General features: G+C 42.1%; 1 protein-coding gene across 1 annotated transcript in view; it reads right to left on the reverse strand.

Moving 5' to 3' along the window:
- Positions 1-1437: 1437 nt before the first annotated feature.
- KPNB1 (karyopherin subunit beta 1) overlaps positions 1438-20087 on the reverse strand; it is a 33699-nt gene continuing 15049 nt past the window's right edge. Inside the window, exons 9-22 of the mRNA XM_054456059.2 lie at positions 19907-20008; positions 16689-16913; positions 15247-15438; positions 14285-14415; positions 11888-12035; positions 11480-11551; positions 10258-10402; positions 8538-8620; positions 7928-8035; positions 6875-7018; positions 6651-6756; positions 4931-5045; positions 4407-4568; positions 1438-2699 (exon numbers count right to left, since the gene is read on the reverse strand). Coding sequence (XP_054312034.1) covers position 2699; positions 4407-4568; positions 4931-5045; positions 6651-6756; positions 6875-7018; positions 7928-8035; positions 8538-8620; positions 10258-10402; positions 11480-11551; positions 11888-12035; positions 14285-14415; positions 15247-15438; positions 16689-16913; positions 19907-20008 — 1734 coding nt within the window. The 3' untranslated portion in view covers positions 1438-2698. The remainder of the gene's footprint in view (positions 2700-4406; positions 4569-4930; positions 5046-6650; positions 6757-6874; positions 7019-7927; positions 8036-8537; positions 8621-10257; positions 10403-11479; positions 11552-11887; positions 12036-14284; positions 14416-15246; positions 15439-16688; positions 16914-19906; positions 20009-20087) is intronic.

Raw genomic sequence — 20087 nt, forward strand, 5'->3', positions numbered from 1 at the left:
GCAAACCAAAGCCTAGTCCGACGCCCATTTTCTTCACATTTGCACTGACATCTTCCCAAGCAGACGGTAACTACATTCTTGAAGGAATGTGCCAAGACTAGGGTGGGGAAGGCCCAGACAGTGAGTGAACAGAATGCATTTTGCATCCAGTTGCCTTAGGTGGTATAACTGATTTAAGGACAAATACCCAGACTATGGAAAATCCACTAGCAAAAGGTTAACTAGAAAAGAGGAGGATTAAATGCATAACCAGTGCAGAGTAACTGCAAGGCACCAAGACCACATCCAACCAGCCCATTTTCCTCCTCTCCACCACTGAATGGATCTGGGAGAAAGCATTAGTAACAGCACTCATCAACTGCTTCCCTGGAACAAAACATGACAAAACACACGGAAGGTTTTTTCATTATGGTTCTCGGTGTACTTTATTCTCCTGCTGTCTAGCTAAGCAGCCCACACAGGACAGAAATGGGTAGCACTGAGGAATGATCAGATTTTTTTTCCATCCCCAATATTTCTGCCCCCTCCCTAAGCCCTGACCCAACCCTATCTAATAATCAGGAATGGTTAGTACATCATTCTGTCTCTCAAAGAACAACTGAAATGGAAACAAGGCATTAGAGGACCAGGCCTCTTCTTAATAGGGCTTAGGAGCTGGTATGAGCTCTTTATTCACAATGGAGCGTCTCTCCTTCAAATACCTGGATTTTTTTTTTTTTTTTTTTTTTTTGTACACTGGTTCATAGATCGGCACTTGACTTTGAACCTGGCACCAAAAGGCACAATATCTGATACCCTGTACAAGAGCTATTAGAGATGCTGCCATATGGATGGGCAAAACTGAGCCAATCCCACTTATGAATGGAAGGCTTGGACATGGAAGGGAAGATATAAATGAGGAGTTGGAGAAAAACACAAGCCCATACTTTTTGCTAGAGTGGAAATGAAAGTGGGAATGAGGGTCTTGTTTTTAGTCCTCTAAGGACCAGGAAGCAATTTATAACTTCCTTGGTTTTTCTGAAAGCAGCATATTCAAAATGCCAGCAAAAACTCCTAACAACTGCAAAAGCAAAAGAGGATCAAAGCTCACCAACATCCCTTCTTATTGCTGAAAGACTCTAAAATTCAGGATGCCCTGTTTTCTTGTAAAAGGGAAAATAATTAAGTCTGATTTACGGTAATCATACCACATCACACTTCTAAAAAAATATTAAAGTGTGTGACCAGGGGACGTTTGACACCATTTTATTAACCTTCAACTTCAGTGGAAAAATAAAACCTTTTCAAGTGCCATTTTCATCACAAGAGTTCTAGTTAGTGTGTTTGTGTATTCACACACACACACTTTTTTTTGTTTGTTTTGTTGGTTGGTTTTGAAGTGCAGCAAGAGACCAATACCGCATTGTAGTCAATCAAATAAAAGAACAGAAGGCCAAGCAGTTTCCAAATGGTTATTTTATCAGATTGTTTGAACATTTAATTTATCCTGTTTGCAATCCAAAATAGTTACCTGAAGTTTGCTGTTTTGTGTGTATGTGTTTACTTTTATTGTATATTTATTTTTCTAAACTCTTTGGCACAATTTTCTGGGGGCATTCAGACTGCCACAATACAAGTCAGGAGAGGGCGTTTTCTTTGTGCTGCCAATTCTGATCATTTAAATTTTGGTTTGTTTGGGTTGTGACTTTTTTGTTTTTGAAGTCTGCGTTATTTGTAACAATTGTACTTATATTTTTCTATATCCTCTAACGCCAGAGTTTTCTTTTTCTCCCCCCTCCCCCCCACTTCTACATTCACAGTTGAACCATATTAGGAAAGGCGCCTTGATGAAAAGATCAGGATAGGAGCTCTGACCATTCGTCAGTGTTTTCCCTAGAGTAAAAAAAACAAAAAACAAAACCAAAAAAAAACAAAAAACAACAAAAAACAAAACCTAAAGAGCGTCTTTCCTCTGTGTATGTTTTTTTTTGTTGTTTTTTTTTTTGTTTTTTTTTTTTTTTTTTTACATCTCTTGTGCTGCATCAGTAGACAGAACTTCGGTTAGTTTTATGAAATGCAACATCTAACCCCTTGTTTTCTGGGAAAAAGAAACTGCAATGATTTGAAGTTGAGAATGTGGATACCGCCTCACTCACACACACTCATTCTCAGACTGTAAAAAATCCCTCACCCTCCTTCTAGCTGGCAAGCATACAGTACCATGTGGCAAAGGTACAGCGAAGGTTGGCTTGAGACCCAGGCTCCATCTTTCTCCTCAGTAGCAAAGGCCAGGCTGCCTTTTACAACAAAGCACCACAGCTGAACCCAGTCCCTCCTCCTCCCCCAAACCAGGCATTCCACTCGGCACCGGCCAAAAGACAGAAAAGCTACTTCTAGCCTCTCCTGGGAAGAGACAGCTTTCTTTCTTTCTTTCTTTTTTTTTTAATAAGTAACTCCATTGTTTTTCTCTTTTCCAAGATGGCCGATGTTATGGTTTTCTACGAAGTCAGTGCTTACTTAGCTCACTAACAGCGCTGCTGTTGGCGGCTGCGGCTGCTGCTGTGGCAGGATTTTCAATGTGGTGTGTTTTCAAGCCTCACTCACTCATCCTCTCATTCCCAAACATTCAGCATCCGTGCACACTCCTCACTTCCAGGTTTTTCAAAAGATTGGAGATTTCCAGTGGGGGTCCTCAGGTTATCATCCCAATGGTAACAGATCTGAAAACAGATGGAAAAAAAGGTCAATCTTTGAGATCACATATACCCAACAGAGCCAATAATGCTGACTCCTACAATTACATGCTCCTAGGCCTGAATGGAATTTGTCAACATTTCAAGGATTGACACTCTTCTTGTCCTATGTGCCACTGACCCGCTCTTATTAACACCTACATCAGAGGGTGGGAGGGAAACTCAAAGAGCCAATTTTACTGAGATCTGTGGAGTAAGATAACTAAGAGGAAAAGAAATTAAAACTATATTTCAGTCTGGGTGCAGTGGCTCAAGCCTATAATCTCAGCACTTTGGGAGGCCAAGGAGAGAGAACTCCTTGAGGCCAGGAGTTCAAAACCAGCCTGGGCAACAGGAGATCTTGTCTCTAAAAAATAAAAAAAAATTAGCCAGTCATGGAGCTGCTTGCCTGCAGTCCCAACCACCTGGGAGGCTGAGGCAGGAGGACCACTTAAGCCCAGGAGCTGGAGGCTTCTATGAGGTATGATTGTACCACTGCACTTCAGCCTGGGTGACAGAGGAGACTCTGTCTCCAAACAAATAAAACTGCATTTCAAAGTAGGAGCCAAGGCCTGGTGTGGTAGTACACACCTGGGAGGCCGAGAAAGGTGGATCACCTGAGGTCAGGACCAATCTGGCCAACATGGTGAAAACCCGTCTCTACTAAAAATACAAAAAAAAAAAAAAAAAAAAAAAAAAAAAGCCTATAATTCCAGCAATTTAGGAGGCTGAGGTGGGTGGATCACCTAAAGTCAGGAGTTCAAGACCAGCCTGGCCAACATGGTGAAACCCCATCTTTACTAAAAATACAAAAACTGGGCCAGGCATGGTAGCTCATGCCTGTAATCCCAGTACTTTGGGAGGCCGAGGTGGGTGGATCACGAGGTCAGGAGGTCAAGACCAGCCTGGCCAAGATGGTGAAATCCCGTTTCTACTAAAAATACAAAAAATTAGCCAGGTGTGGTGGTGGTGGGGCACCTGTAATCCCAGCTACTCAGGAGGCTGAGGCAGAGAACTGCTTGAACCTGGGAAGCAGAGGCTGCAATAAGCTGAGATTGCGCCACTGCACTCCAGCCTGGGTGACACAGCGAGACTGCCTCCAAAAAAAAAAAAGAAAAGAAAAGAAAAAAAGAAAATTAGTCGGGTGTGGTGGCATGTGACTGTAATCCCAGCTACTCAGGAGGCTGAGACAGGAGAATTGCTCAAACCCAGGAAGGCAGCAGTCGCAGTGAACTAAGATTGTGCCATTGCACTCCAGCCTGGGCGACAGTGAGACTCTGTCTCAAAAAGAAAAACACACGCACACACACAAAAACATTTGACTTTGGAAATCTTCTCTAGAGCTAGGCAACGTCTAAAAGCACTGCTGTAAAGAAAGAATAGGGCATGAGGAAAGGAATAGAAAACAGAAGAGAATTAGGGGGAAATGACATTACTGATGATTTTATTAGGACCCAAAATACTCTGGGAATTTCAGTGAATTCCAGTTTTAAAAGTTCTGCTCTCCATCACTATGAGGAGTCAAACATTTGGCTCAAGGAAAAACTGAGGCTGCCTGACTCAGAAGCACCTACATGCGAAAAAGTACAAACAAAAAAAATGCCAGAAGGCAGTGCTTGCCAGAACGGCCTAAAGAAAACATACCTCCCTCCTCCAGGAAGTAGAAGAAAGAGGACAGTGGAGGCAAGATCTTACCAAGCTTGGTTCTTCAGTTTCCTCAGTTCTTTTGTTGCCCATGTAGCAAGGGTTTTTGCTTTGTTAGTCTTCGATCTCCGCCCTTCAGTTAACAATTCATGGATCATTGGCCTAGCTTCTACTAATTTCAGTACATCCTTCCCAAATGCTGTACATAAGTCCCTGTGCAAAACAAACACAGCTGAGAATGAGCTCCTAGCCCCATACCAGTATCATGTTTTGAGCCTTCCAAACCAGTGCTATGGGTTTCTTAGCAAATTTCAAAGATAAATAAAACCCTCAGTAGAGGTCACTAGACAGAGGCAATTGTTGAGTTTAATGGGGTGTAATACAGAGACCTTGAGGGTCTGGAATAAACTATCATGTGAACACTCAAAACAGGACATGAAAAGTTCTACAAAGAAATCTCTGTGCCAAAGAAGTGAATTGTTGCCATCCGCCATACTCTCAAAACTCCTTACTCCATGTTTTCTCATTTTCTGTGAGAAATTCTATTCAGCTCTTAGAAGCAGGGTATAACTTACCCTATTAGTCCAGCAGCACAAGCTACTACTCCATCTGTATGATCCTCATCTCCAGCAATGTGGTCAATGAAAGACAGAATAAATTCTACTCTGGGTTGTACCAGCATCACATCCGCTATAAAAGAGAGAGAAGGTATTGGTCGGGCGTGGTGGCTCACACCTGTAAACCCAGCACTTTGGTAGGCCCAGGCGGGCGGATTACAAAAGGTCAGAAGATCGAGACCATCCTGGCTAACTCGGTGAAACCCCGTCTCTACTAAAAATACAAAAAAATTAGCCAGGCGTGGTGGCGGGCGCCTGTAGTCCCAGCAACCCAGGAGGCTGAGGCAGGAGAATGGCGTGAACCCAGGAGGTGGAGCTTGCAGTGAGCCGAGATTGCGCCACTGCACTCCAGCCTAGGCGACAGAGCGAGACTCCATCTCAAAAAAAAAAGAAAAAAAAAGAGAAAGTCTGATGCAGCTGTCCCTCATGTAGCAGGACTACATCCTTTTTCAAAATTTCCAACTATTATACCCCATCATACAAGGTACAAGCTGGATAACTAGATGCATATAGTTATATCAAATTATTCTTCCTTTGATTAATGTGTCATTCCTCAAGTCGACAGAAGAGACAAATATTCCTCTTCCTATAGGCAAATATAGAAGAAACAAATTTAACTTTTTCCTGAGCTAATGATACCAAGTGGGGTGAAGTAAAAAAATTTCCCCAATCAGCAACAAGAACAAGTAACGGGAATTCTGACTCCCCAATCCTCCAATTTAGCTTGTGGGGATGGGAAAGGGGTAGGGGACCTGCCACTCATGGTTGATACAGGAAGCATTTATGTTGGGTTTCCTCCCCCCAACATTTTTGCTGAATCCCATCCCTTGCAATACTCAAGAAATATGAGAAAAAGAAGCAGAGGGCTGGGTGCAGTGGCTCACGCCTGAAATCCCATCACTTTGGGAGCCCAAGGTGGGAGATTGCCTGAGCTCAGGAGTTCAAGAGCAGCCTGCAAAACATGGTGAAATCCCATCTCTACTAAAATACACAAAAAAAAAAAAAATTAGCTGGGCATGGTGGTGTGTGCCTGTAGTCCCAGCTACTCAGGAAGCTGAGGCATAAGAATCACTTGAACCCGGGAGATGAAGACTGCAGTGAGCCATGATCGCTCCACTGCACTCCAGCTTGGGTGATAGAGTGAGACTGTCTCCAAAAAATAAAAATAAAATAAAAAAATAAAAAAAGGCTAGGCACAGTGGCTCAAGCCTGTAATCCCAGCACTTGGGGAGACCAAGGCGGGCACATCACTTGAGGTCAGGAGTTCAAGACCAGCCTTACCAACAAGGTGAAAGCTTGCCTCTACTAAAAATGTAAAAATTAGCCAGGCATAGTGGCAGATGTGTATAGTTCCAGCTACTCAGGAGGCTGTGGCAGGAGAATTGCTTGAACCTCGGAGGTGGAGGTTGCAGTGAGCCGAGATTGCACCACTGCACTCCAGCCTGGGCAACAGAGTGAGACTCCGTCTCAAAACAAAAAAAAGAAAGAAGCAGAGCAAAAACAATAGTCTACAGTTTTCCCCAAGCCACTCTCTTCATTAGGGCACTGCTCCCCCTTCTCCCAGCCTTTTAAGCAACAGGCACTAGGTTCACAAGCGAGCTACAGAATGACAGACATAGCCCATTTGGCTAAGTGCAAATTGGCCAGTGGACGAAGGGAACTGGGTTGTATACTCAACGGTGTACGTTCTCCTGATCCCCCTTTAATCCCTGGACGATTCCGGTATAGGCTTCCAAGCAGCTTTCCCTTAGCTCATTCAGATAATCCACCATGTCATAGTCTGACTGTAAGACACAAAGAACAGAACCTACATCATACTGATCACTTTTAGCTGCATGTTTGTCAATAGTCCCTCCAATTAGAGCTAGACTTAAAGAACAGCCAAGATAGCTTTAAGCTTACCTTGTCCACCTGGGCTTGGGAGGCCTGCTGAAGAGTATTCAATACAACCTCTAAGTATTTTTTAAACTCTCCACCAATAGCAAGGGCAATATCACCAAACACTGACAGAATCTGCGGCTTCACAGACCTGTGGACGTTCTCATTCTGACAAGGAACAAAAGGAAAAGTGAATTAAGTCAAAACTTGTTTGGTCCAAAAATTCACAAAAATTTCATTTCTAACAAGCAACTATTGATTTTAAATATTTGGATGGTCCTTTATAGCTTACAAAACCTTTCCCATTTGCACCTCACATCAACTCTAAGAAGCTAGCCCAGGTATTAGTATTCCCATTTTACACGAGGAGGCTGACTTAAGCATCAAGTGACTTGTCTGAGAACACACGTACAATAATTAATGATGGCTATCTCTGGAGAGAGGTATAATATACAAATGGTCCCCTGCTCATGATGGTTTTGATGATTTTTCCACTTTACAATGTGTTTATTGGGACCTAACTCCATCATAAGTCAAGGAACAACTAACTGTATTTACTTTTCCTTTGCATTTTACTGTTTTGTTTTAAAAATCTCTAATAGAGCACACATTCCTTTAACTTTACAATCTTTCTTCAGAATCATCTGTGAAATGAACAACTCCCCTCTTTATAAGCCCAAAGCCAATGTTCTAGAAACTTACAGCTCCCTGTCACTGATTTTTTTTTTTTTTTGAGACAGAGTTTGGCTCTTCTTGCCCAGGCTGGAGTGCAATGGTGCGATCTTGGCTCACTGCAACCTCCGCCTCCCGGTTACAAGCGATTATCCCGCCTCAGCCTTCCGAGTAGCTGGGATTACAAGCGCCTGCCATCACGCCCAGCGAATTTTTTTTGTATTTATAGTACTGACGGGGTTTCACCATGTTGTCCAGGTTGGTCTCGAACTCCTGACCTGCCTCGGCCTCCCAAAATGCTGGGATTACAGGCCACTGCGCCCGGCCTGTCGATATTTAACTATCTTTCCAACTGTTGATTTCTTCAAAGAAGACTGGTTAATTAGATTGTGTGTAGATACTCACCCCCAAATTTTCCAGAAGCAGCTGCATCACCTCGTCACAGAAAGGTATGATGTTGGATTGCAGGGCACGGCACAAGTCTCCCACTAAGCCCACAGCTGCCAAACAAACCTGCCAAGAATCAAGGAAATAATCTTCTAACAGAAAAGGCTGCCTGCTGGGGCAAGATATTATTTTTAACTAGCTGCTGAGCTTTTATCACTTGAACCTAGAGTTAAAGGAGAAAACATCTTTCCTCCACCAAGATTAATTTTTCAACAACCAACATGGCAGGAAGGGAACAAAGACTATCTGAGAGAGATCACTGATGAAATTAAAAAAAAAAAAAGTCTTGCTCTCCAGGGCGCTAATAGCTCAACTTTATAGCTGGTCCTGCATTAGTACTGTCTAGGCAAATAAACAGTCATCTTGTCCACCGTTATCTGGTGCATCTAATATCCTGTTTTTCATGGACTACTTCCAGTTCAAATGTTCAGGCAATGAATAAAGTAGCTTGCCTTTTAGGACAATGTATAAGGAAAAACTACTTAAGCTATAAGAACCTGGTTTTGGGTGCACTACAGTGACTGTCAGGTATAAATGGGAACATACTATTTTGAAAAGCACATCCTACCTGGTACTCAGCATAATTTTTTAATCCAATGCCCAGGAAGGGTTTAAAGGCCTCCATGTACTTGAGGAATTCACCACCCAACACTGTAATGAAATAAGCTATTAGCCAATGACAGCACCACGGGTTAACACAGAGGCAGGCAAAAATAACCCATCCTACCTCTCCCAAAATGTACTCACTCCACTCAACAGGTTGGGTGAAATGTGCGTTAGTTACCGATTCCATCACGAAGACATTAAAGACTTGCATAAGCCAAATTTATTACTGCTGGAAGGGCCCTAATTCGCAGGCCACAGAGACAATGCCCACTCTCCACAGAATAGGGCTTTACTCTGGCTAATACAACAAAGTGGTATGGCCCTAAAGGAATGCCAAGGTTAATTTTAAATGGGCTGAACCAGCAATACGGACTCTTGTCCACCTCCTCATCTGATAATAGCATGTCCTTTCTGCAGGCCAGCTTCAAAACAGGGTCCTTAGGCAATCCCATCAAGGGCTAAACAAGCCACAGCCAGGAAAAGCAGCACTGGGCTTCAGATCCAAATCAGCCACTCCAGGAGCCAAAATTAACTTCTTTGCCCTTTCAGAGGAGTGGTCACATGTTGACAGACCAGTTGGACACAGGCTGTTTATGCCAAAAATAGGTCTGGTCCTAAGGAGAGTGGTCCTCAGGTAAATGGCCTTAGCCATGTACTTACAGGCCACCCCTGAAAAGGCATTCCAGATTCCTAAAGTGCTTTGTAATGCCTCTTCAAAGAGTCTTAAGTCAGATATGGCTCCCCCAAACCAATTTTGCAGTCAGACATGTAAAAATCAGAAAATCAATTCATAGAACTCGCTCAATGTTTCATTTCATCCCATACCAGGCACCATGATGTGTCAGTCTTATTAGTCCAAAGCATTACAAACCAAACCAGGTGATGGCAAGTACCAGGAAAGAAAATAGAAACTTTTAGCAGGGCACAGTGGCTCACGCCTATAATCCCAGCTACTCAGAAGGCTGAGGCAGGAGAACTGCTTGAACCTGGGAGGTGGAGGCTGTGGTGAGCCAAGACGGTGCCACTGCACTCCATCCTGGGCAACAGAGCAAGTCTCAAAAAAAAACAAAACAAAAACAACAACAACAACAAAAAACACCTCTGCCAACCTCCGTTGCAAACTGGCTCCCCATTTAAATGGACTGACAAGGCAGTTATACAAATTTAAGTGGTGTGCACTTAAGTTCAATCTGACTTTGAAGTGACTCACGCCCCAGTAAAAGGACTATGCTTTCTGTAGTCAAAAATTCTTTAATGCCCTGACAAGAAGGATTGCCTGGGCCCAGGAGTTTGAGACCAGCCTGAGCAATATAGTGAGACCCTATCTTTACACACATACAAAATTAAGCTGGGGCCAGTGGCTCACATCTATAATCCTAGCACTCTGGGAGGCTGAGGCAGGAGGATCACTTGACTCAGGAGTTCAAGACCAGTCTGGGCAACATGGCGAAACCCCGTCTCTAACAAAAATATAAAAATTAGCTGGGCATGGTGGTGTGCACCTGTTAGTCCCAGCTACTCTGGGGGCACTGAAGTGGAAGGATCATGTGAGCCCAGGATTTCGAGGCTGCAGTGTGCCAAGATCGTGCCACTGCACTCCAGCCTGGGTGACAATTATTTAAGGCCACTGAAATGCCTACATTCCAAAGACATTCCCTGACCAAACAGTATTTCTCACCGACCTTCCACCAGTGTGCTAACTGCCATCAGGGCATCTTCTTGTACTCCCCCAGACCCAGCTGTGCTTTGGAACATCCTTAACAGGGAGGCCATAACCACATCAGAGATCTGCAAAGCATCTTGATGTTGCACTTTCCGAAGAACATTCTGTGAAATGAATAAGAGTTCAAGATCAGTTGATTCCAAATCTCCCAATCAGAACACTATACCTTTTCTTTTTAAAATCAATTAAGTCCCTTGATATTTTTTAATTTTGGGAATGCCAAATGTACTTTTTATACACAAAAACATTGACAGTACCAATCATCAGCAATAAACATTTCTCCTGTTTCTCAATTCAGAACAAACGTGAGCTGATCCTCCATTGTGCAGAAGGTCATGTTCTCTCAATTTTGTTTGTCTTACTGTCTGACAAATCCCTGCTGGTAGCCTCCATAGTCCAGTCTTACTAGAATGATAGTTAAATTACTTCAGCTTTAGAGAAGGCCCTATCACCTTAGAGCTCTTATTCATAAAACAAACAAAAAGCAACCCTTCCTATATCCTACCTATTTACAGATGACCTAGAAATAATCTTGATAAAATCAAACCAACCTGACTTCTCCCATCAAACATTCCTTCCTCACTCGTTTGTTTCAACTAATGTCACTGACATTAGGTCAAACAGCAAATGTTTCAAAAGATGACGGTACAAATTCAAGACTTTATTTTTAGTCAAGTGAACTATAGCTGGGAACCAAATCCAACTGAGCTAGGCTTGAATAACCTAATGAAAAACCAAGAGTTTTTTGGTTTTCAAAATCAAAAAACCAAAACCATTCAAGCTGCCAACACAAATGAGCTATACATCTGGAAGGAACCATCACACATTAAGTAGTTTCCTTCTCTACACAGTGATGTTAGTTGAAACAAACAAGAGTGAGGAAGAGAGGTCTGATGAGTGTGTGTTGAATTAGGAGACGTCAAGTTGGTTTGATTTTATCAAGATTACATCTAGACCATCTGTAAATAAGTAGGATTTGAATCTTTCTAGACAGACAGGAAAGGCAGGTGGGAAATTCCTCTCCCAATCGATCAATCACAGACTAAAGCCTTCTGAAAACAGCTTCTGATCCGCATCATCTATACCATTTTCGAGTTCTGTGTGTACACGAACTTGTCATACTGAGATACTAATAATTCTCTAACCTGGAGTTATTAAGAAGTCATAAGGCACCACCATACCTGAAGAGTTGCGCAGAGTAAAGACTGAAGGTCATTGAACTGGATTCTATCGGATGTGCTCTGGATATGTGACTACAAAGAAAATAAGAAAACGTACTCTATATGAAAACCTTCCACTTTTGCTGGGACCATTTAATAATCTTCCCTAATACTAACATAGGAAAGTAAACAACAACAACAAAAAACCCATAATACATATAGTGTAACACACAGATGAGTAAAACATGACAAGCAATGCTAACGTTAAGGTGCAACGTTAAGGTGCAATATTTTTTGTATAAGCTTTATATCTTTCTGAGAAAATATATACTTAAACACTAAAAAGACAGAACAGTCTGGAAAATAGACCTAGGTGTCCAAAGTACTGCCCCATTCCCACCCATAGTCAGGGGCACTCTTAGGTCTCACCTCCATCTGAAGAACCTGTTGCAGTCGTTCCATGATGACCAAAGTCGTTTTCTGGACAGCAGGATAACAATCCTTGGCACTGTTTTTCACAATTTCCATCAGAGATTCATATGCAGAACTCCTCAGGTTGTTCTGGTGTCCATCAGGTCTGTAAAGAACACAGCGAAAATCTTAAAGCCTCAACTGAAAAGGACAGGGAAGAACATAGACAATGTCTTGCCAAAAATAAGAACTCAGGAACCGGTATGACTGCAGACCTGGTTTGAGTTTGAAAACACAATATCCAAGAACCAAATCTTCAAGTCCTTTGAGCCAATGGCTATGTTCATTATGGTCTCCAGACAGTTAAAATTTAGAATGGCCCTTTTGGAAATGGGCTAAAATTATAGAGGAAAAAATGGTTTGAAATGGTAAAAAATCATGTGAACAATTTAACAGGTAGTCTGAAGTGCTATGAAGAAAATACCCCAATTTTCTTGGCTAGACGTGATGGCTCATGCCTATAATCCCAGCAATTTAGGAGGCTAAGGCAGGCGGATCACTTGAGGTCAGTTCGAGACCAGCCTGGTCAACATGGTGAAACCCCATCTCTACTAAAAATATAAAAATTAGCCAGGCGTAGTGGCGTGTGCCTGTAATCCCAGCTACTCAGGAGGCTGAGGCATGAGAATTCCTTGAACCTGGGAGGTGGAGGTTGCAGTGAGCTGAGACTGCACTCCAGCCTGAGCAACAAGAGCGAAACTCCATCTCAAAAAAAAAAAAAAAAAAAAAAAAAAAGAAAGAAAGAAAATACCCCAATTTTCTTCATTCATTTAAAAAAGATGTCTTCACATACAATCTCAAAGAGGCATGGAGATGAACTAGTTAAATGGAAGATTTTTGATGGGCACAGTGGCTCAGGCCTGTAATCCCAGCATTTTGGGAGGCCAAGGCGGGCAGATCACCTGAGGTGTCAGGAGTTTGTGACCAGCCTGGCCAACATGGCGAAACCCCATCTCTACTAAAAATACAAAAATTAGCCAGGCATGTTGGTGGGCACCTTTAGTACCAGCTACTCGGGAGGCTGAAGTACGAGAATCACTTGAACCCGGGAGGTTGCAGTGAGCCAAGATTGCACAATTGCACTCTAGCCTGGTTGACAAGAGAAGACTGTCTCAAAAAAAAAAAAAAAAAAAAAAGGGAAAAAAAAGGTAAGATTTTGTGCTCAGCTCTCTTCCTGAAGGTTTACTTTGCTCATGACTTTAGGTATAGCTTACACAAAAAATAAATCATTAAAGGTTGTTTCCAACTTATAATCCCTTTAAACAACATGTCAAAAGCTTGTTTCTAAGTCAACTGTATTTACCCCAAGTTCTTCATCCTATATAAAAATATGGTAGTTGGCCGGGCACGGTGGCTCATGCCTGTAATCCCGGCACTTTGGGGGGCCAAGGCAAGTGGATCACGAGGGTCAGGAGATCAAGACCATCCGGCCCAACATGGTGAAACCCTGTCTCTACTAAAAATACAAAAATTAGCTGGACATGGTGGCATGCACCTGTAGTCCCAGCTACTCAGGAGGCTGAGGCAGGAGAATCGCTTGAGGAGGTTGCAGTGAGCTGAGATTGCGCCACTGCACTCCAGCCTGGGCGACAGAGCAACACTCCATCTCAAAATAAATAAATAAATAAATAAAAATAAAATAAATAAATAAAATAAAAATTGTAGTTATTGATTTGGTGTGGCAATCGAATTCATAATGAGTACTATCATTTCTCTTGTAACCAAATACTCCTGTTAACTGTCAATGCTGCAAAATGAAGGAAACTCTCTAGATCAATTACTCTCTACAATGAAAGTAGAGAAATTACACTATATTCAGATTTCAGCTGTAAACTGAACAATTCTAAGGTAGGTGGAATCTGCATTTCTTTCTCCATCTTTAAACAAACCAATCAATCAATCATGGGATTCTTTTTTTTTTTTTTTTTTTTTTGAGACGAGTTTCTCTTGTTGTCCAGGCTGGAGTGCAATGGCGCAGTCTCAGCTCACTGCAACCTCCATCTCCCAGGTTCAAGCAATTCCCCTGTCTCAGCCTCCCAAGTAGCTAGGACTACAGGCATGCGCCAGCACGCCCAGCTAATTTTTTGTATTTTCAGTAGAGACAGGGTTTCACCATGTTGGCCAGACTGCTTTCGAACTCCTGACCTCAGGTAATCCAGCCGCCTTGGCCTCCCAAAGTGCTGGGAATATAGGTGCGAGCCACCGCGCCCAGTGGGTTTCTTTTAATTTCTCTATAGAAGGTAGAGTCTTGTCCTGTCTCACTATGCTTCTATGATTAAGCTAGATATCCTCCACACAGAAGGCAACAGAACTTGGATGCAAAGACATCACTCATTTCTGTGAAATATCAGTTACCTGTCTGTAGTCTCTAGGAGCTTCTGAACTATGAGTTCAAATGAAGAAGATAAGCAGTAAGTAGCTGGTTCTTCCTGATCATCAGCAACGTCTGCAGCTTCATAAGCAGCTTCAGCCAGACTGGAGAAAGCCTGAAATGCACATAGGTTCAATGTTAATCCTGAAAGAACCCCATACCTTAGGATTATCTCATTTTTCATTAAGATACTTTGGGCCGTGTCAGTGAACTTCCAACTTTTTCTGCCAAGGTCATCTCAAGACAGCATTTTACAGGTATCTTTTAACTAACTATTTATTTATTTGATTTGTACTTTCTGTTCATCCTGTCTGATAATCTGACAACTCTCTAAGCAGCAGAGTACTTTCACCAATACCTGCCATTTCTTCTGTTTCCAATCACAGAAATCCTGTCTGATAATCTGACATCTCTCATCAACCTATTTGATAATCTGACAACTCTCTAAGCAGCAGAGTACTTTCAACAATACCTGCCATTTCATTTCTGTTTCCTTTCACAGAAAGACGTTTAGCCTCATTCCTTCCTTATTTGAACTTCTTCCCCTTAACCAATTACATTAGCCTATACTGACTCAGCATTTAGGCTGCCTACCTTCCTTCCCTCTTGCCCTCTACTCAGCAATGATACTTCTTGTAGCCAAAAACTCTCTACCTTAATCAAAACTTCTTGTCCCCAAGCAATTCAAGAAAGCAACCCAAGTCCAGATAGTTTCCCCACTGGGTTACCATGACTGTTCTAAGTGGTTCAGGAATCAGTAACCATAAGTCAACTGTTCCCACTGGCTCTTGCAGTTGGAATCTCCCCCACATTTTAATTGAATAAATTAGAAAGAAAATCAGAAAAAGCCTTCCAGTGAGGCAGATTGATTTCTCTCCCACACCTTCTACTTTCTTGCCAGTGGCGCAGACAAGCTCCTTTTCTCACCAGGAAGAAAATCCCTTACCCAGCACACATTTGAAGCCACTCTGGGTTCCGCACTGAGACCCTCAATCAGACACTGTAGCAGGGGAGCCAAGTAGACATCATTGATGGCAGCTTCAGGAAGCAGCTCACAAATTCTGCCTACAGTCCATGCAGCTGTATCTCGAACAACTACACTGGGGTCTTTCATTAATTCTATTAGGGTGGGCATAGCCTGAAAATATAACAGTTATTAGCAAAGCAAAACAAAGATTAAAATTCATGTTACCTACTACCCCAGAGAAAGAAATGCTGATGGATGGCTTAACTCAAAAAAGTCACCAAGATACTTTTTTAATTTTACAGGACATGGTGTGAAACATCTTTCAAAATATTTGAAAATATCTTTCAAAACTCCAGTTTAGAGTTTTATATTAAGAATTTGGTGTAAATGCTTTTAGTAGTCTGCAATAAATTACTCAGATAGAGGCTGGGCATGATGATGGCTCATGCCTATAATCCCAGCACTCTGGGAGGCTGAGGCAGGCAGATCACTTGAGGTCAGGAGTCACTTGAGGTCAGGAGTTCAAGACCAGCCTGGCCAACATGATGAAACCCGGTCTCTCTACTAAGAATATAAAAATTAGGTGGGCATGGTGGCACACAGTCCCAACTACTCAGGGGGCTGAGGCATGAGAACTGCTTGAGCTGGGGAGCTGGAGGTTGCAGTGAGCCCAGACTGCACCACTGCACTTCAGCACTCCAGCATGGGTGACAGAGTAAGACTCCATCCCCCCGCCTCCCCACCTCAAAAAAAAGAATTACTCAGATACTTAGAATTCTCAGGATGCAGCTATGATGGCATCTGGCTATATCCAGAAAGACTGAATTCTTTAAGCACTAAACTCAACTATAACAAACTCTTTTTTTTTGAAATAGAGTTTTGCTCGTTGCCCAGGCTGGAGTGCGATGGCACGACTTATAATAGCAAAACAAGCACAACATTTCCATAAGAACATTTTCATTACATAAAGGACATTTTGTCCAAAGAACAGAATAATAATGCCATTATTAAAAATTATGGGGAATCAGTGCTAGGTGCAAAAAAAAATTATCGGGAAATGTTTACAACACAGTATTAAATGAAGAAACAAGTTATAAAACAATCTGCACAGCAAGAGCCTGTTGCACACACATGCACACAGGAAAAAGCTTCAAGGATAAATACAGAGTTAAGAGTGGTATTTCTGGGCAATGAAATTAAAGGTGACTTTTCTCTTTTGGCTTCTTTCAAACGTCTCTGGATCATGCTGACTTATGTAGTTAAAAATCTAAGAAATATATTTTACCCTCATTAAAAGTAAACAAGTATCTAGAAATAATCTTTGTAGATGACAATTTAGTTTTGTTTTGAAAAATAAAGATATGCTTTAAGTTTAAACAATAAATATCCTACTTTCTACTCCAAAAATCCCTCAGCTTCACCTGTATAACTAGTGGTTTGAGCTGACTGGGCTCTGGTCCTTCCAAGATACAACCAAAAGCCATCACTGCTGCATCCCGGTACCGCCAGTCTGGGTTCTTGATGTGTTCTTTAATGAAGGGGAGGACATGTGGGACAATGTCATCTTCACAGCAGGTAGCCAGAAGCATGAGGCACACCCCTGCTGCTTTGCAGGGGTTCCAGTCATCATCATCATCATTTTCGTCCTGGTGAAAGAATATGGCACTAGTTAAGATTTTGTCCAAAGAATCATTTTAACTCTAAAGGTCCTCTGACTACTCTTGAATGTCTTTAGAACTTAAACTCCAGGGAAATAAAATATAAGACCTTTATATTTTGTCTCTTCCACAAACATTCATCACAGCATAGCCTTTGTTAAACAAGATTCAGATGGAAGAAGATTCCATTTAGTACTACACAACAAGAATGAAAAAATTTCAACTACATCCAAAAAGAATGAATTCCAAACATTTAGAACAAAATACAGAACTAGAGTGTATGCTGTATGATTCCAGTTATGGAAAGTCCAAAATCGGCCACGGGCGGTGGCTCATGCCTGTAATCCCAGCACTTTGGGAGGCTAAGGTGGGTGGATCACCTAAGGTCAGGAGTTTGAGACCAGCCTGGCCAACATAGTGAAACCCCATCTCTACTAAAAATACAAAAATTAGCTGGGTGTGGTGGCACGTGCCTGTAGTCCCAGCTACTCAGGAGGCTAAGGCAGGAGAATTGCTTGAACCTGGAAGGCGGAGGTTGCAGTGAGCCAAGATTGTGCCACTGTGCTCCAGCCGCTGTAACAGAGTGAGACTCTGTCTCAGAAAAAAAAACAAAACAAAACATAGTATTAAAAATAATAATAAATAAAGTCCAAAATCAACAAAAATTAACCTATGGAATAAAAGACCAGGAAAGTGAGGGAGTTTCATGACTGGGAAGAAGACATGATTCAATCAAAAGTTCAAAAAAGAGGCGAGGTGCGGTGGCTCATGCCTGTAATCCCAGCACTTTAGGAGGCCAAGGCAGGCACATCACTTGAGGTCAGGACTTTGAGACCAGCCTGGTAAACATGGTGAAACCTCATTTCTACTAAAAATACAAAGACTAGCTGGGTATAGTGGCACACACCTGTTAATCCCAGCTACTCGGGAGGTTGAGGCAAGAGAATCACATGAACCTGGGAGATGAAGGTTGTAGTGAGCCAAGACCGCCCCACTGTACTCCAGCCTGGGTGATAGAGCACGACTCTGTACCCCTCCACTCCCCCCCAAAAACCAAAAACCGAAAACACAAAAGTTCAAAAAAGAACAGATTCCGCTAATATCTCCTCTTAAGTTAGAATCCGAGGTATAGCTTCCTAATTGTGGCCAGTCACACCACATAGTAAACTTAAGGCAGGTTGCCTATGCAGTTTCAGAAAATCACACAAAGAATAATTTGTTCTCAAATAGGAGAAGCACAATAAAAATATAAGAAACTAGGCCAGGTGCAGTTGCTCATGCCTGTAATCCCAGCACTTTGGGAGACTGAGGTGGGCGGATCATGAGGTCCAAAAATCGAGATCATCCTGGCCAACATGGTGAAACCCCGTCTCTACTAAAACTACAAAAATTAGCTGGGTGTGGTGGTGCATGCCTGTAGTCCCAACTACTCAGGAGGCTGAGGCAGGAGAATCGCTTGAACCCAGGAGGCGGAGGTTGCAGTGAGCTGAGGTCGCACCACTGCACTCCAGCCTGGCGACACAGCGAGACTCTGTCTAAAAAATATATATACATATTACATATAAAACATATATATTACATATAAATATATATAAAATATATAATACATATAAAATATATAATTATATATGATATATAATACATATAAAATATATATAACTTATATAACACATATAATATATATAAAATATATAATATATATAACATATATAAAACATACACACACTCACACACACACAAAAGTAAAGACACGAAGTCAAAAGATAAAAATAGCAACTATAGGCCAGGCACAGTGGCTCACGCCTGTAATCCCAGCACTTTGGGAGGCTGAGGTGGGTGGATCACTTGAAGTCAGGAGTTCGAGACCAGCCTGGCTAACGTGGCAAAACCCCGTTTCTACTGAAAATACAAAAATTAGCTGGGCGTGGTGGTGCGCACCTGTACTTCCAGCTACTGGGAAGGCTGGAAGTGGGACATCGCTTGAACCCAGGAGGCAGAGGGTGCACTGAGCCAAGATCATGCCATTACACTCCAGCCTGGGAGACAGAGTATGACTCCGTCTCAAAACAAAAGAAAAAACAAACAAAAACAAAAAAAACCCTGAAAGGAGAGATGAAAATTTAAGGGAACACTCAGTTCATTTTAATCCAAACACATACCTACTTAGCTTTTGAAACTGCTATATTGAGAATCATACACATCCCTAAAAACAATTACATTCCCGTGTACAAAGAAATGATGCAGTGCTCAGTTACCAGCATCGTTTGGTCAGAGTACTAGCAGCTCTTTGGTAATACTTCATATGCACCAGAAGAACCTTCCCAAACACCGTTATCAAGAAACACTGTGTTGCATAAAGTCAGGAGAACAAAAGCAACTAGGACACAATCCTCATAAAAGAACTTCTATATTTACTCATTAGACCCCAATCTTCATGAAGTCTTGTCACTTTACTTTCATCCTGAATCTTAATAATTGAAGTTAATTATCTTAAAGAATCAGTAGAAGGGTTTCTTTCTTGGGTTGGGGTCCTTCATTAGGATCTGAATAACTCATATCCAACTTCCTTAGCATTTTAAAAACATACATCCTGTGAACTCACGAAAGTATCCTAGATATTAGAACAGATACGTAAGTGGCCTAAAATCAGCACATCTTTGCTCCCAACCTTGCTTCACTGAAGCTTTGATAGAGCACCTCTCTTTTGGAGTTTGGACAATGGAGCACTCAGGAAATCAGAGCAGCATGTGGCTCATTCCTGAGCAAGACGCATCTGAGATGTTAAGACTCAGTTCTCCTTCACAAAGAAGTCAGAGCCTAGGGGATCTTATAGATCCAGCTTAGCTGTTCCTGAGTCATCAACAACAGAACATCAAACAGTTGATGGGTTGCAAAGTTTCTTCCATGGAAACTCTTCCACACACAGTTTACTCTTAGTAAGGTTTCACAGCCTACCTACCTATATTTGGAAGGTAACTCACCTGTTTAGTTAGTGTCTGTGTGAGGATTGGAACCAGATACTGTAGTGCTCCCTTGGCATAAAACTTGCTGGTGTGCTCAGGGGGCCGTCCTTGTTCTGCTGCCTGAGGAGAAACAAAGCAAATTCTAGACAAAAGCAACCAAGCTCTGTATACTAAAGGCATATAATGAGAGCTGACCAGG

The sequence above is a fragment of the Pongo pygmaeus genome, chromosome 19, assembly GCF_028885625.2.
Source record: "Pongo pygmaeus isolate AG05252 chromosome 19, NHGRI_mPonPyg2-v2.0_pri, whole genome shotgun sequence".
Taxonomy (NCBI): Eukaryota; Metazoa; Chordata; class Mammalia; order Primates; family Hominidae; genus Pongo; species Pongo pygmaeus.